At 38.8% G+C, this 17999-nt stretch overlaps 1 protein-coding gene across 3 annotated transcripts in view; it reads left to right on the top strand.

The window, feature by feature from the left end:
* MCM9 (minichromosome maintenance 9 homologous recombination repair factor) overlaps positions 1-16236 on the top strand; it is a 48722-nt gene extending 32486 nt beyond the window's left edge. Inside the window, exons 8-13 of one of the 3 annotated variants that reach the window (XM_017828022.1) lie at positions 2054-2228; positions 4192-4394; positions 5385-5588; positions 7003-7085; positions 11600-11745; positions 13953-16236. In XM_017828022.1, the coding sequence (XP_017683511.1) occupies positions 2054-2228; positions 4192-4394; positions 5385-5588; positions 7003-7085; positions 11600-11745; positions 13953-15483 (2342 nt within the window). In that variant the 3' untranslated portion in view covers positions 15484-16236. Of the gene's footprint in view, positions 1-2053; positions 2229-4191; positions 4395-5384; positions 5589-7002; positions 7086-8056; positions 8186-11599; positions 11746-13952 lie in introns of those variants that run through there. The other 2 variants (XM_017828033.1, XR_001876911.1) reach the window with 2 other exon arrangements.
* Positions 16237-17999: the final 1763 nt, after the last annotated feature.

The raw sequence follows: 17999 nt of genomic DNA, 5'->3' as shown, positions 1-17999 counted from the left end.
CAACACCTCTCAGAACAAGCAATTTTACTGTCACAATGCACACAACTAATCTAATCAAACAGGAAGGTGCATGAAGCTTTCAACATCCCTTAATAAGAATGAAAGTAGTGATTCGCTTACAGACCAAACCTTTTTGCCTGTGGAGCTCCCCCATGTGCCATGAGGCCCTTGTGGGTTGGGGTGCTTTCAGCTCTTTCTTTTTGTTATGTTTTTGGTTTTGTTTTTTCCTTTTTCTGTGCTGGTTTTGTTGGGGCTGGGTATTGATGGGAGCCCAAGTGCCAGTGTCACCCCCGTCTTGGGGCTGTGCAGGGCTAGCAGGCTCATGAGTCTGACCCCGCAGAGCAGCTGCATTGCCCTGACCAGCACCCATGGCATCAACCTCTTGGCTGACGTGGCAGTGTGGCAGCACTTGGCTGGCTGGGGAGCCCCCTGAATAAAGGGGGGTTTGCTGGTGGGGTGCTGGGTGCCCCAGGTGGGACGGGCTGTCTGCATGGCTGTTCTGCTGTGAGCCTGTGTCACTGCTGCTGGAGAGGCCACCCACAGAGGGGCTGTGTAGGGAATGGAGCATGCCTGCTACACAGCTGTGCTGTCAGGAGACCATCCCCTTCCTCTTTTGTCAAGAAGGGCTTGGGTGACATAATAAACTGTGAGACAATGCACCTTCCCTGTGCAGCGAGATTGCCATGTTGTGCAGCAGAGGAGGCCATCTTGTGTGGCAGCAGGAGCCCTGTGAGGGAGGCCATCTCACGGCTGCCATGCACAGAGCACAGGGAGAAGCGGAGTGACACAGCACTGTAGCATCAGCGACATCCCTCACACCACTGTGGGCAGAGAGTGCCCAGGGCTCGGGGGGGTGTGAGTTGTGTACCCCTACCACAGGTGAAGATTCTGCATGGAAATAAATGTACAGCCAGGCTCTAGTACTTCCTGATGTGGTTATTTTGTGTTTTTATAATTCTGCTGTATGATTGACTGCCCGGGTTATTTGGTGCAAAGTCCCAAAAACTGAGAAAGATTGGACACAGTGAAGGAGATTCCTTACAACAAGCTGAAGTACTTATTAGTTTCAGGAAACATATATATTTCTAGTAACCTTTTGCTGGCCACTTGAGAACAAATGGGTACTGTGATGGGCTGTGCAGCAATGAGAAGGTCTCTGCAGCCTCTCTTCCCTGAACCAAATGGCGGGGAGCGGGATTCTTGTGCAGGCTTTGTCATAGAATTCCAGGAGATTTTAGGCTGGTTGCAGCTTGTCAACTACTAGGATATTTTGAGCAGAACACTGGAGTGAAAAATGAGGGCTAAAGATAGAGAAGAAGCTGGGAAATAGGGAATAGAAGGATTGAAAGGAGCTGCACGTACTTGCTAATGTGTGGCTGTTTCCACAGTTGTGCAGGCTTTTTGACTTGCCATCCATACGATGTTGGATCGTGCGTAGATTTACTGGGTAACTTTTTTTTATTTTTCTTCCGCCATTTCATCCTTGGGCATCTTTAGATTTTCACTTTTACTTAATGCTTAGAGGAAACCAAAATCTCATAAAGAAATGTAACTACCTTAGTTTAAGGGAAGAATTTGACTCTGCCTCCTGGGACAAGGTGTTTTGTGAGACTGAAATATATTTCTTTTTCCAAACTTTGCAGCTCCAAAATTTTGTCTGTTTTAGTAGTTGAGGAGGAAGAGGATCTGAATGGGTCCATTGCATAATTTTGCAATCTTTGCATTTGCCCTAATTTTCAATATGATCTGGCAGACCTAGTCTTCATATCCTAATCTCTTTCGTTCATTTAACAAAGTCCTAAAACAAGTCACAATCAAACATGGCAAGTTTAACAGAATCTGCTCCACAGCTCCAGGCTAACCTGCCGCAACACTAGTGGGATTGATTACCAGTAGCTCTAAAGTGAGTTTCGTGGTAGAGGTATGTGGTGGAGCTACCCTGCTGCTCTGCCTTCTGTCCATGGCACAAGCCAGTACATTGGGTCCCTTTCTTTCACTCAAGTGCATTCCTGCATTTTAAGGAAAAGACTGACTAAAGTAATTGATTCTTCAGGCTTGACAGTGACTGCTGTGAAGGACTTTGGGGAGTGGAATTTGGAAGCTGGAGCACTGGTGCTTGCAGATGGAGGCCTTTGTTGCATTGATGAGTTCAACAGTATCAAAGAACATGACAGAACCAGCATCCATGAGGCAATGGAGCAACAAACCATCAGTGTTGCAAAGGCAGGGTAAGTGGCATGTTAACACATGCAATAAAACAATATAGGATGTTTGTCTTATACTTACGAGGTTTGTCATGCTAATTAAATATATCTATTTTCTTTGTTGTACTTAAGAGTTTAGTTCTCAGCAGTATTCTTAAACTAGACGAGTCAGCATTTCCAAGGACAGTGCACTGGACCAGAGGTTGCAAGTGATCAGAATAAATACATACCCTCTTCACGTTGAGTTTTCAATCTACCACTTTAGGCCAGGTACTTTCCTAAGAAGACTTGGTGTTCTTTTCCTTGCCCTTTGCTGCAAGTGGTTGTACTAATCATATGTGAAATGAGGAACTTAGTAACTTTTTTTTGTTGCAACTCAGAGAGCGGGACTTCATTTCACCAACATCACAGAATCATAGAACCAATTAGGTTGGAAAAGACCTCTAAGATCATCGAGTCCAACCTTTGACTGATCACCACAGTATCAACTAGATCATAGCACTAAGTGCCATGTCCAGTCATTGCTTGAAAACTTCCAGGGGTGGTGGCTCCACCACCTCCCTGGGTGGCCCATTCCAATGCTTGATCACCCTTTCAGTGAAGAAATTTTTCCTGATGTCCAACCTGAACCTTCCCTGGCACAGCTTGAGATTATGTCCTCTTGCCCTGTCAAGCCCAGTAATACTGCATGGCAACAAAAACAGATAAAGAGACTTCCAGGCTGCTGAATTTTATGTGTTGGGCATGACGTAAACTCCTGCTTACTTTTAGTTCCTCTCTCTCTTTTTTCAAAGTACTGTATGTTCAAATCTGCTATTCCTCCACACACACTCCTGTCCACCACTTGGATCTTTGAGCTTATATCTCATTCTCTCAGTCATATGCAGCTCTTGTCCAGGCCCAAATAATTTTCTGGCTGGTATTGCTGCAATTCCTGCTACTCAAAAGGAATCACCCTTTTCATATTCCTTCATATTGCGTTCAGCTCAGCTCTTGCTCCTATCACATCTTGGCTTCTCTAACTGATCATGTCCTTTCCTTATTCTGAGTGTTTCTACTCTAGCAGTCAAGTGATGTCAGTCTCACCTGGGTGATTACTAGCCTTTGCTAATAATGCAGCTGGGCACAAATATTTGGAATCAACCTGATCCTGTCTCCTTAGTAAGACAGTGACATATTTTAGCTAGGTTCCTTGTTGTGGTCAGTTGTGTTTCGTAGACCCCAAACACTGTTTACTAACTTGCACATGTAGCCTCAGTTGCTCACTTCTAAGGACTACATATAATGAGGGTTTTTTGCGTAGTAACTTAGCACAGATAGATTAAGCACCTTGTTAATTTAGGTCTTATTTTAGTGCATGGGAGATAACAGATATTCCTGTTGGGTGTGAGCCAGTGGAAGCTCTGTGGTCTTTCCTCTCAGTTACAGAAGAACTTTGGACATGAGGCTGCAGTTACTCAGGAGCTGACTAGAAATAGCTCAGAGACAAACCAAAGTTAGAATGCTCCTGCTGCTGCCTTAACCAAAAAGAGTGCATTTGGACTACTAGAATAAAAAATAATCTTGCTTCACATCTACAAGCACATGCTAGGGCATCATGGTTAAAAGAGGAAAATGGCTGCCATCATTGTTTGCTTGGGTTCATATTGATGTTTACACGTAGGAATAAAACATATGTGTATGTTACATTTTATTTTATTATCTGAAAAGTAATGTTGGTTTTCACTATTTAAGGACCTAGCTGTATATAGAGATTACTTGCAGCAATATTAGTCAGTTACTTTTCGTAGCCTGATCACTGTCTATCTAGTTGTTACTCTCCTACTGAGAAAAGCTGTACATATAATAAAAATTAATACAATAATTGTGTACATTGTTTAGCTCTTATGCTCTTTATGGTGTAAAAACATGAAAATTTTTAAACACTTTGAAATAACTTTCCCTACCAATTTAATTCAACCATAATGTTCACCATTCTTTTCTCTAGCTTGGTGTGCAAGCTTAATACAAGGACAACTATCCTGGCAGCAACAAACCCAAAAGGCCATTATGACCCTAATGAGTCTGTCTCTGTCAACATAGCTCTTGGCAGTCCCCTGTTGAGCAGATTTGACCTGGTCTTAGTATTGCTGGATACAAAGAATGAGGAATGGGACCGCATCATTTCATCCTTCATCTTGCAAAATAAAGGTAAGAGTAGTCTTTTTAAATTGTAAGGTGTTTTTCGGTTGGTTGGTTCTGGTTTTGTTTTTTTCTTGGTTTCTTTTATTTCCCTACCTTTTGGTTTGTTATTCTTGAGTCTTTCATACTAATCAGTGAATACATTTTTGTTATGGTGATTTTCTGCTGTATGGTTGTTTTTCAAGTAGGACTAAGATAGAAATTAATTAGGAGGGGTGAGCTGAGAACACTATGCTTTTACTCTGTGATCATCAAGAGATTTCAGCCCAGGCTGCTCAGTAAGTGGATGGTTACCATCCTGCGCCTTTACATTGTGTGATCTGCAGACTCTAAACTCCATGCAATTGTACTTGTGTTAATGGGAAACCTAATTCAGGCAGAACAGATTGGAGCTGCATGTGCTGCAGGGCTCAAAGAATGAACAATGGTGTTCCCAATGTGGAGCTTTGTGCTCTAGACTTAGGGAAGGCAATATGATTTAATTTTAACCAGTGCCTTCCCCATCCACTTTAGGAACATGAATTTGATCCCCATTGCGTAAGAAGTGATTAGAGGAAACTTCTTCAGCTAACTTCCTTCTCTTTCTTAAGTATTTCCCTACAAAAAGTGTTCAGAATATGGCAGGTAGCTTTTGGTTCCTACAAGGTAGGTAAAACGGACAGTGGAGGTACATACACTCTTGTAGGATTTTTCATTTTAAGGAATTCCAAAGCACTTGGTACTGCCTATACCATCTGGTAGGCAGTGAGGCTGACTGAGGAGTTCTGCTGAAATGACTGGAGGCTTTACTGTGGATTTTGATAGGAGAGGGATTGGATGGTGTAAAATTCTGCACTGGAATTTGACCAAGTTCTTGAGGACTAGTGTGCAGACCAGCCAGTGTGCCCCAAAAGTACAGTAATGTGTCTTTTATAGTCACCTGTCTATTTAACAGAAATTCTTAGGAAGAAACTTGATGTCTGTTGTTAAAGAATTACTGATAAGGCAGTTCTAATGCAGGTTGCCCAAGCAAATCAGAAAAGCTCTGGAGCATGGAAAAGATGAAAACCTACTTCTGCCTTATAAAAAGCATACAGCCGAAATTGTCTGATGAGAGTAACCTGATCCTTGTACGCTACTATCAAATGCAGCGTCAGAGTGACTGCAGGAACGCTGCCCGGACCACCATCCGCTTATTGGAGAGTTTGATACGCCTTGCAGAGGGTAAGGCCCCGGCATTTTTATTTTTAGGCTAACAATTAACCTTTATGAAATGAATAGGGGTATAATTATAGCCAGTAAGCAGAATAGTAGCTTTTCTATAGGGGTGATTATTGCATTGTTTTATCTTTCTAATCTAAGAGACTGTGAGTTGAAGATTTTGAATGTGGGAAACGGTGTTACATTTAGATTATCAAAACCACCTTTAGTTTTGGCATTCTCACACACGTAATAAACAGCTAAACCACTGGAAGAAGTAATATTTGAGAGAAAAATCTCAGAAATTATGTGCCTATATGAAAAGCAGTCTCAGGATTTACTTGGCTTCATTTGAGTCAAATATTTATTTCTATCCCAAAATTAATATAAACATAAACATAGCATGTTTTTTGTTTCTGTAAGTATCAGTAATCAAGTCTGTATTTTGCAATACAACTTCAGCATTTCCAACGCTGAGTTCAAATCATATTTCATTTATAAGAACAAAAACAAAGGAAGCAGTAGTTTTTTGTCTTAACATGATTTTATTTTGTAAAATAACATATCAAATATTTTTGGGATGAATTTAAAATTATGTACTGTATTTTGTTTAACAATCATAAATGGCAATGTAGTGCTTCCTGTGTCAGATGTTTATATCTTGTTCTCCATTTTGGGGGAAAGACATTCTCCATTTAAGTGAAAGACATTTCTAACTTCTGGGATTCACATGTAATTTTCACATTCAGTGTTTCTTCCATTCTTATTAGTTCATGCGATTGGAGCTTTTAGTAATATTTTGTTCTTTTAAACTATTATGTAGATAGTATTAATTAATCTGCTTTTCTCTTGATGACTAAGACTTGATTGTGTTTCCATGGCCAATCAGGAGAAAGGCTTCATGTGGTAAATTATTTGCATTATATCTATTTATGAAAATTTATTTTTGTTTTGCTAACTTAAGAAAGGGAAGGAAGAAAAAATTAAGCTACTGTAGAGGAAAGCATTTTAAATGATGCTAAATTTGTAATACAGACCAGTGTAGAGGAAATCAAATTTTTTCTGACCTGTGATGAAAACTAGATTTTATTTTTTCACTTTACGGTGATGACATGTACCTATATAGGGATGTTTGATATCACACTCTTTGTTGTGATATCTGAACTTTACATTTTTTAATTGTAGAATTTTGAGCATGTTTATTTGAACTGTCAGTGTAACTGTAATTTGAAAGTCACACCACGTTGTTTACTAGAAAAACTAAGGCTTTCAATTTCCGTTGAAATTGACCCTAAAATCAAAAATTATCATATTTATGTTTAAGTTATGCCCGTGTCCAAGTGTTTGAAGAGCTGAAGAAATTTGAAGAAATATCTTGTTCCTTCTAGTACAAAAAATTGGGTTTGACTTTGGTAACACTTTTTGATATTTTTGATAGCTCACGCCCGGTTGATGTTTAGGGATACTGTGACTTTGGAAGATGCAGTAACTGTGGTGTCAGTGATGGAATCTTCTATGCAGGTAAGGTTTCTTGCAGACATTGCCATTGCTGCAATACCCCATTGAAGGGATTTAGTTTTTCATGTGCACATGTGCCAGATCCCTTCGTCTCTTTGGAAAGGGTTTTATAGACTCATGGAAAGAAGGTCATCAGAGACCTTGACAAGTCTTTTTTAGTCCATCTGGATTGTTAAAATCCTTAAACAGAGATTATACTGAAAAATCTGGATTAGCAATAAAGGCCTGATACCTTTTTTTATAGACTTCGCAGTCTAAGTGAAGTTTTGGCATACTATTGAGTTTTGGTAATCTACATTTTAAAGAGCTTTTGAGCCATAAATTCCGTGTTTAATAGCCTCTGATGGGTTTTTTCTCCATGATGTTATGTAGTCACTAATTAACTAGGTACGAGAGGACCTAATAATTTTTTTAAGCAAGTCCGAACAATTGCCAAGACCTACACTTTATTTTGCCATTAAATCATTTTGAACTATGTTGGTGGTAATAGTAAAACTCAGAACTTGTAGAAGACTAATTTTACTCTGAGAAACCTTCAAATTCTGAACATGGTTGGACTGAAAATTGTGCATTCCAGTTATCATGTGGATTTATGTAATGCTTCCATGTAAAAAGGCATTAAATAAATGTGGAAAGCTAGATTTTAGTTTACTGTAACATTGTTAGGATGTTGAAAAGGCAGCACATTTAGAATTAATAAAAGAAATGTGAATCTGATAGAAGGGACTTTTTTTTTGTAGAAATGTGGAAAATAATATAGACACTATTACTTCAGATAGAATATTTTTAAGAGAAATAAACCTTCATGCTTTGGAGTAGGAAAAAAATTACCACAAGCAGATTTTCCAGAGTTTTATACGTAGGAACTTTAAGCATGTCTGAAATATTTGGGTTTGGCTCTGTCAGAGATGGTGTACTCCACTGCACAGCTGACTGGTCTGATCCAAAATGGCATTTCCTATGTTTCTGTATAGGTTGGTATGAATATATTCAAAGTTTTATATAGCACCCATTATTAGCTCAATGGACCTGAAAGACCTTTGCAGGAGTAGATATGTTCCTTTTTGGAGACAAAGCTCTTCAGGATAGATGCACAAAGTCACATGTGGCAGGTAGGCCCTTGTGATCTCCCTTGTTCTTTCAGTGAGGGTTGAGAGACTTGCAATTTGTGCCACAGATAATCTACTGCACAATGTTGCAAATGGAATTTATCTCAAAAATACTACAGGGCCCAACCTTATTAAGTAGGAAAAGATTATTTAGCTGTCTGCTGCAATTTGTCTTGCACTGTTTTGAAGAGCTCAGCTTTTCAATGACAGCACTGTATCTAAGGTAAAATGTGAAGCTGTTGAAATAGCGGAAGATATCACATAAGTGTTCATTAACTGCAATTAAACCTGTAATTAACTAGATGGGAATTTGATGGGACAGTGATTTCGAAGCAATACGGTTTTGGATATAAGAACTCTGAAATACTAATTTTCTTTGTTTGTTTTTGGTAAGAGATCAAAAAGTGAAATGTATGCATATAATAGTATGTCATCTCTGTGTCTCTCTACCTCATCAGCATGAGTAAAAGCAAAAGAATTGTTTTAACTATGGCTCACTCTTTCATTTTTATACAGCCCTGCCCTCGAGGGCTGCAGTTTGCATAACAAGCATCTCTCTAGTAAGAGTCAGTGAGAAGTTTGCCTGAATTATGACTGCAGAAGAATACCTGGGAGTAGCTGGTGTGCTCACTGTATTTGTTCTACTCTTCACTTCTTGTGAGCAAGTAGACAAATGTGTTCATTTTTGATAGGAATCTGCAAATTTGTGCTCTGCTATTTAAGGTCAAATTTTACTTTCCTCCTGGAAAGTATAAATGATTCACTGAAACTGTTTCTTTTTTGATGGAAGAGATTTCTTTGTTTTAGTAAAAAAAGATAGAAGTAGCATGCAAAAGTGTATTTTCAGAAATGGATTTCTTCTCTAGAAAAAAAACCCCACAATATTTTGTATAGATACATCCTCTGTTTCCAACCTAATTGTCAGTCTGTAGAATGAGGTTGTAAATGGGGAAATACGAGTATCCTTCTTGAAGGACTGGCTGCCACCTTTTACCTCAGCAAACTCCATCTTCAACACTGTCTTTGGAACTTCTACAATAAGTCGTATTCTTGCCAGTATAAATTTAAAGTTTACAGTTCTCCTGCAAGTGTTCAGATATTTCTTGTGAGCCCTCTTGGGAAGGAAGACTATAAAATTTTCTTCACCAGCCTAGCTCATTGTGGTTTTTTGTTCATTTTGTCCTCGAATTCACCCTTATATTTCTCTTCCTACTTTGTCAACATATTTCAATTCCCCCACTTGATCTTTTCTTTGTCTCATTTCCTCTCGTTAATACTGTCTCCCTCCTTCTCTTGGTCATGTTTCCATCCTTGTTTTATTCCCTTTACAATCACTCTTCTTTTATTCCTTTTTATATTGGATTTTCCCATTCCTGGGCATTTTACACCCTTCCTTTCTGCTAACTTTCTCTGTAACACTTTCTTTTTTTTCTTTCTCTGCTCTAGATCTTCTGCCCTCAGCATGTGATTTTATCATATGGTTACTTTCCTCTACTCAAAATGATATCTCAGAATCTCAGAGGGGCAGATATCTCAGAGACATGAGCACCAGCACAGGAATGAAACCTCACAGATATTTTAAATTCACTTAGAATTTCACACACAAACACATAGACTATTTAAAAGAAGCTCATTGTGATGGCCGAGTACAGCACTGAAAAGTCAGTGAGGACAAGACATTATTGTGCCCCATGGCCATATATCTACTTTTTTTCCACTGGATCTTTAGGTCACAGGCTGACAGTACTCAGGCCAAAAGGAACTATCTTTTGATAATGTCTTACTCAATATTTTCTTTATTGCCTGCTGTTCTAAAGGCAGTATTCTCAATTTCTTCACATATTTTTCTGTGGAATTCATTTCCAGTGTACTTGAATATTTCAGAAATACCAATTCACATATCCTCACACAGTCCTTGTGAAGTGATGGGATGGTACTACTCCTGTTCTATGATGTGAGGCTGAATTATGCACAATGAGAAGAAATTGTCTGCTGGAACATACCCCGTGAGAGATGTTTGGGGTTTCAGAGTAGTAACACTTTGAGTGTTTGAGCATATTTTCTGTTTTCTGCAATTTCCTTCTGTGCACACACCACATCAGGATCCCACTTACACATTTTTTGTCTTTCAAAACCTTTTCTTAACTGGCTCATTCTGAGTCACAAGAACTAGAACTTAGTGTCAGATGTGGAATCTGGTTCTCCTTGGCTGCTTTTAACTGTTCTAACCAAGACACTGAGTCCCCACCCCATTACCTATGAACTTTCAAGTTCCCGAAGCAAATACTGCAGAGACGACAGACTTGTGCTTCTGTGTGGAACAGATCTATCATGTGCCTGAAGTGATATGCAAAAAAACAACCCCAAGTGGTAGCTTCAGTGAGATGCATTAAAGGTTGCATGAATGGCCTTATTTTTAGCAGTGTGCAGTGTTAGAGGGCTTTAATTAGCCAACAGAATTATGTTTTTTGATGTAATTTTTTTAATATAAAATTTAAACATTTCAAAATGGGAGAACCATAAATTGCCACAGTTGAAAATGTATGGTACATGTGATGCCATATGTAGCTATTTCTGTGTCTGGAGACTCCACCGACTTGTGCTATTGCTCTCATGGTACTTGCTACATATCTTGTTCATTACTTGTACTGAATTTTATAGATTAGACAGGAGTGGTAAACACTAACTAATTTGTGGCAAAATAGAGGGTTTGTGGTGTGAGGTGTTTTTTCCCAAAGAGCAATTAACTACAGAGCTATTCTAGATTATTTGTTGTGGAACAAATCACTGTGCAAGATGCTCTGTTCCAAATAAAAATTATTTAATTTTTACAAGGCACAGCAAAATTGTCCCAGGTTAAAATCACTTACAAGTCACTGGGATTACTCCCAAATAGTTACTCTTAAAGAGCTACTCAGAAATATTTCTTCCAGACAAGTCACCCTGTGTTGATAAACCTTAATACCCAAGTCTTTCCCTTTAAGAAATTAGGCAAAGCTACTGAAAACTTCTAGTAGTCAGAACTACTTCTGTTATAAAAGTTCCTCACATGGGCAGAATTTTTACCAGGTATTTGGAAAACTTTTATAACTGTCATTTTCATTTTCAGTCATGATGTTCTCGAGCTTTAGGTGGACTTCCCATTCTTTGTAGCAATAAAAATAAACCAGGATGAGTAAACTGGAGGCTTGATCATGTAATTGCTTTATGTGTATGAGCAACTTTGCCCATGTGAGCAGACCTAATGGGATGATTTATGTGGATACAATTAATAAATATTTTTACCTTAAGCTTTAAAATATCTAGGGGAGAATTTTGGATAAAATGATCTCCACTGTGTTAATTTGGTGCTGAATAATAAAAGTAGTTTCCTACTATTTTTTTTCTCCACTCTCTTTGTTGACATAGGGGGGTGCACTTCTTGGAGGCATCAATGCCTTACACACCTCATTTCCCGAAAATCCAATGGCGCAGTACCGAACACAGTGTGAACTCATATTGGAGAGGCTGGAGCTGCAAGATCTTCTGCACAAAGAGCTACAGAGACTTGACAGGTCTATACAAAGCAACAAACTAATTCAGAAGTGAAAAAGAAGTTGTTTCACAATAATATTTGGATAGAGTCTAAAAATAGGGTCTGGCATTGGGAAGGGACTTGTTCTTTAGAGGACATGGATAATCAGAGAGATTGTTTTGAAGTAGCACTTTGAGATCATCACAAGATCATTTCTCTCTCTGGGTTATGGAATTTACAAATATTTTAAGGGCATTTTAATCAGTTCTCAACTCATATCCCAGTACTATGCTCGGATAAATTTCAGCAGAGCTTCTTAGAGCCAAATGCCAGATTCTGTAGCTGATCAAATAATTTTATATAACCTTTTGTTGCTTGCAGCAGATCTGCTTCATGATTTTTTAAGCCTTCTTTTGTGTTGGGCTTGTTGGGATCCTTCCCGTTCTGCTAAGGGAAAATGTAAGCCTGGATCAAAATTCTGTTCTTTCGGGTGATTTTTCTTTTCTGACATGCTGGAATTTTCACTGTCTCATCTCTAGCTTTCAGCTCACTGCAGTAATCTTTGGAAAGTCTATTTGTCATTTTTAATAGAAAGCTATTAATGTACTGAGGCTGAGAGAAAAACACAAGGATTGGAAGGAAATAAAATACAAAAAAATAACACTTGTTTCCTGGAATGAGATTAGGCTCTAAAGAAACTTGTACTTTCTTGTTGTTAAAGGAAGATAAAAGATTAATGTTGTTAAAGGAAGATAAAAGATTAATGTTGTTGAATTTAATGGAAACAGATGGGAGAATTCACTTTTCTTTTAACTACTTTTGAGACTTATTTTGTAAGTCATAGTAATGATATGTTAAATAACCACAGAGTCAACAAAAGCAGATGAAAATAGGATATATTCCAGAGACAGACAAAAACTAGTTTTAAAACAGAGGTGTTCACAAGGGATCATAGAAATGTAGGATGGGATGGGAGATCAAATACAAAGACAGGATCAGGTCTGCATTTGACCTTCCTGGCAGGGGCTCATGTTAGCTGTTCTGAAGCCCTTCTAATGATGAGGATTTTCCATTGCCACTGTATAGTCTATTCCATGATTGCTCCACCTAATGCTCATAAAGGTTTTCCCAATATCTCCTTGAACCCCCTATGCTGCAAATTAAGCTGATTTCTTCTTCTGTCCCTTAAGCAGCTCAGGGAATACTAAATTAATGTCCTCTTTAAAACAACCTATTCTGTACTGGAAGACTTGTTCCATGCATTCCCCCTAAGCTATATTTCAATAAAACAAGCATATATCTCTCATCCCTTCATGACGAGTCATAGTCTATAGCCCATAAAAAATTTAAGAATAAACATGTTAGTAAACAGTTATGATAATTACTCTAAAACATACTTGTCAATGTAATGTTTTCTCTCTCATATAGCAGAGAAACTGTTTATAATGCATAAGTATCATTTCTCTTAGACAAATGTATTTACTTTTGGGATGGACTGTGGCTGCTTTTCACTCACGGTTTGTATCACTATTTAGCAAAAAACCAGAATACTGTCTCCCTTTGAAATTATATGTTTAAGTACAATAGACAGAATATCAGCTATAATGAGATTGGAGGGAACCCTCATTCTAGCACCTCTGTTGTTTTGGAGGGCCATGAGAATACTGATAGCCACAGACAGTCATAATTAAGTGTTATAAGTGATCTGAGATGCTTTCACTCTATCATATGGAGTTTTTGACATGTTGTGTACATAGTGATTATGAGAGAAATCCAACAACAACCACTGTTCCAAGTAATACCTGGATTTTCCATTCCAATAACTTGTTTGAGGCTTTGTCTGGTTCAGGATAAAATTTAATTAGGTTCCTGTTCTAGAAGATAGATTTACAGAATATGTAAAATCCTGAGGGACTTTAGCAATGGTTGTAAGTAGTGCAAAGCTGTTTGTTTAGTTTTTATTTTTTTCTGTTTGGTTTACCAAGGAAATGCAGTTTAGGTGGTTACTTCCTCTGTCCATCTATCAATTAGGGACAGTAAATTCTACCAATTACTGTCAAAGGTGCTGAAAGATCACAGACTGCAACACCAGCTTTTGTAACTGTATGTGAAACTTAGCACTATACCTTTGTGGCCTACATTATTTGTAGCTTTCCAACAGTCATACTTATTAAGTATCAATAATGCAATGAAGAAAGAAAAAGAAAGAAAAATAATTTACTATGGCCTTTTTTTTTCACTTTATAGATTGCAAATGGAAAATTCATCCCAACTTCAGCCTGAAGAGACAAATTTCAGTGCTACCACAAGATGCTTGAACAGGGATGTGTTCGGACAGTCAAAGCAAAGGTCTCAGTCAGAACCTTCAAAGCAACAAGAGGATAACTCTGAGTCACAGCCGCCTTTGCCTGAAGGCAGCTGTGACAGGGATATTCATCCAGAAACCTTGTGCAACCAAGCACGTGGTAATAACAAAAATACCAACAGCCTGGCATGGTTTGACAGCCTGGAAGAGCACAGAGTTGATGCTGAAGAAACTTCTCAGAAGAAGTCTCCAGTGCCCAAGATATCTCCAAATAACTTGGCTTCAAAAACCCCGTGTAAAACATCCTGTTCTGAAGAAAGATCCACTTCAGTACCTGTGAAGGGAAATGGAATACGAGAGTCACTAACAGCTGTGGATCTGCATGCTCCTTTGAAACAGGACAAAGTTTCCAAGTTAAGCAGGAAAAGGACTGAAGAACACAACTGTTCTTCTTCAGAAGCTCATATTCCAGACCCAGCATCACCAAGTGCTAGTGTGCAGGATTCAGTTATTACACAACATGCTTCTAAAAGGTGGCAGAGGCTGCACACGGAGAAATCACGTGGATTCTTTACAAGTACACAGGACCCTGAGGCAAAGGCTCTTCATTCAGAATTACCTGCCTCTGGCCTGTCAAATCTTTCAAGTGATGCAGATTCTGTGCTAGGGGAAGAAGAGAACAGTATATCTGTAGCAGCAAAAAGTGCAACAATTTCCCTGAGAAAACGAAGTAAACATCAAGTAGTGAAGGAAACAAATGTAAGTTCCCATGAGCCAGAAATCCTCAACAGTGAAAGTCCCCCAGCTGCTAAACTGGCTAAATTTTCTTTCAGACCAAGGACAAAACTTGATCATTCTTCAGAGAAGAAAAATGAAGAAGTTTCTCTTTTTCACAGTGAAACTATTTTTAAGCCAGGTGAGCAGCTCCAGGGAGAGCAGGTGCCAGAAGCATGCTGCCCCCCCAAGGAAGGCAAGGTGACATTGTCTCACTTAGGAAAATGTAGTTTGGAAAAACGATCAATCGATTATAAAGGGAAAGAAGAGCAGGAGAGTCAGGCCTTAGGGAAAGAAATCAGAGGAAGTGCAACAATATGCTCTGATGTCAGTTTTGATGCTGCGTCACATCCACCCCCTGAGAAGAAAAGAGAAGGAGAGGAGAAACTTGGTGGCCCAAGCACAGGGAAGGTGCGCTCCAGCACATTAGCCAAACTGTCGACTTTCTCCTTTGTGTCACGTCCTGAGTCAAAATCAGAAACCTCACCTGCCATTAGGACTGACACTAACAAGGAAAGCCATAGTACATCACTGAAGGTGCACATGAGCAATCCTAGCAGAAGGAAGAGTTTTGTGTTGGGAGATGCTGGTAAAGCCAGTATGATAACACAGAAATCTCTCTTCTCAATAGCAGAGCTAGATGATGCGACATTAGATTTTGATTGGGATGAAGAGGTTAGGAAAAATCCAAGCTCATAACATGTATATCTTCCCGATTACTTAACATGCAGTTTTTCTGAATCTTCACCCTTCTATCAGTTGTATCCATGGTTTTCAAACTATTTCATAGATTCATCCTGGACCTGATTTGACACCAATGAACATACTTTCTTTAAGGGCCACATACTTTACATAAACTAAGGACCATGCGTACTGCAGGCCTGATGTGGCTTTTAGTTTTCTAAACTCTTCCCAAGACTGTTTATCCTAGTTGACTGTTCTGATTGACCTGATGAAACCTGAAGATTTGTATGCTTATGTTCATGTGTCCAGAGTGAATGATCTTGCAGAAGAGCAGGCTTGATTGACTTTATCCTTTATTTCATGTAACAGTTAGAATTACACATGATTCAGATTGTCCTTCCAAATGACTATGCTGCTTTAGAAAAATGATGATGCTAAAGCTATGTAATTATATTTTGTTCAACTATTTGTCTCAACATTGTTACCAATATTGTCATTTATCATCATGCTATGGTAAGTATTTCCATGTTATCATGATCATGACAATTTTGCTGCATCTTTGATTACTGTGCTCCTTGTCACATGTCTAATGTTGAAGACATGGATCGAGATATTTTTGTTTCTGTTTTTTAATTTCAATTTTAAATACACTGGTTCAGATATCTGTGTTTGTATTCTGGGTCATTTTATCAAAACCCAGCAGTGTGATAAACACACAGTTCTCCACTGCAGAGACAGCAAATTTCAGGTGATTGAATGGGAGTCCTCAGTAACCAGGGTAACTTTAATGCAGTCAGTAAGCCCTGGCATATAAACTATACTTCAAACATAGCACCATGGTGAAGAGCTTCCCTAGTGCAGCTTGGTTCTGATTCAGATAATGTTTAGTCGGCTATTTTAATTGTGATTAGAGTTTTACTGCATCTGATATGCAGTTCATCTTCCGTAGCATGCTACGTCATTTGTCTAATGGGAAATTAATCTATTAATGCATTACATGTTTACAGGGAAAAGTAAGCCTTAATTTTCTTTTAGTGCCTTGACTCGTATGTTTCTTCTCTATTTTGAGTCTTCATGGAATATGTTTGTTATTACCTGCAAGGTAAACAGAAAATAGAGTGGTTGCTTACAGCACAGTAAATCCTTTGAGAGACTTCCTAGCACAACAACAGATTCTCTGTTGATTTGCTTAGAAGTAGCTCCCTTGAAACCAGGTGAGTTAAAATACTGCAAAATTTCAGAGAATTGAGGGAGTGTGAGGCCCAAGTACTCTGGAGTGATACAAGAATAGTAGGGATAGTAGTTGGCTTACTGTTAAGGGTTTTGGGAAAAAGACAGAAACATTGCTGTCCAGACTGCTTGTGGGGTAGTTCCTCCACTGGAAACATGACATCAACCAAAACAAGTGGAATTTATCCACCTCCCTCCCAAAGCACAGAGCCACCCATCATGTTCCTTCTCACCAACACCTATGCCAGGTCAAGGGGGAATGCACCCATGACCTACTGCCAGAGAAAATCAGAAGTTTCCTACAAGATGCTGTGTCTACACTGAAACTTGAGAAGGGTCAAGAATACTGGAGCTATTAACGTTTATGGTGGTCTTCCTACTTGTATTTTTTGCATCAACCACTTGCATGGTGGTCTCATTTACAATCAGAAATCCTCTTTGCTAGCTGTTTGGTTTGATGGATGTTACTAGCTGGCCAGTGCAAAGCCAGAACATAGCTACTGGATCCCATTCAAGCATCATGAATTCTTTTACCATGTAAAATGATAAATTAGTCAAGAGAAATTTCATCCACCTATGCTGGAAGTACTGTTTTATTTATCACATCCCTATAGAACAGTAGCTATGGCCTCATCTAATGTAATTTGTTGTGTAAGGTTATGTGACAAGCTGATCTCAAGAACTCCAGGACCTTTTCCTAAATATTCTTTTGTGGGAGGCTGATTGACTTTTTTGCCTGGCTTGCAGATGTCCTTAGTACTCAACAGCTAAAGCTTAAATCAGTGAGACTTGTGTAAGGTGCAGTGTGATTATAATTTCACCCTTGTGTCTTCATCTCTCTCGTATTCTTGGTTGTGAATTGGCCCCTTCAAGAAGAAATGGTAGTGAGTAGTCTCACTTGGGATATCTGGGAGTAGAGGAAACGAGAAAATTATAGAGATTCAAAGCGCTTCTTGCTGAGGACATCTGAGAGCCTAAGACCTCCCACATTTTAGCACCTGTCTTTACTAGGTTGCAAGTCAAGCTTGCAGCCCTCAAAACAGTATGTCTGAGCACATTAGGACGAGTTTGATAATCCCTGGAGACTTTCCAGACTTCCTGGAAAGAGCATGGCTGGTTTGCTATCTACCACTTAGATATGTTTTAGCGACCTAAATCTAAACCTAGACTGTAGAATTTAGGCAGAGTCAATTCTATCATTTTTTGTAGTGTCTTAATGGTTAATAATTTTTGAGGGACAATATGTTAGATAGTATATCAGTAAAAAATAAGTTTGCTCTTCAGACTCCCCAGACTAGAAG

Source organism: Lepidothrix coronata, unplaced genomic scaffold, assembly GCF_001604755.1.
Source record: "Lepidothrix coronata isolate B3197 unplaced genomic scaffold, Lepidothrix_coronata-1.0 Scaffold5, whole genome shotgun sequence".
NCBI classification, from domain to species: Eukaryota; Metazoa; Chordata; class Aves; order Passeriformes; family Pipridae; genus Lepidothrix; species Lepidothrix coronata.
The sequence above is the reverse complement of the archived record's forward strand: the minus strand, read 5'-3'. Positions and strand labels throughout refer to the sequence as shown.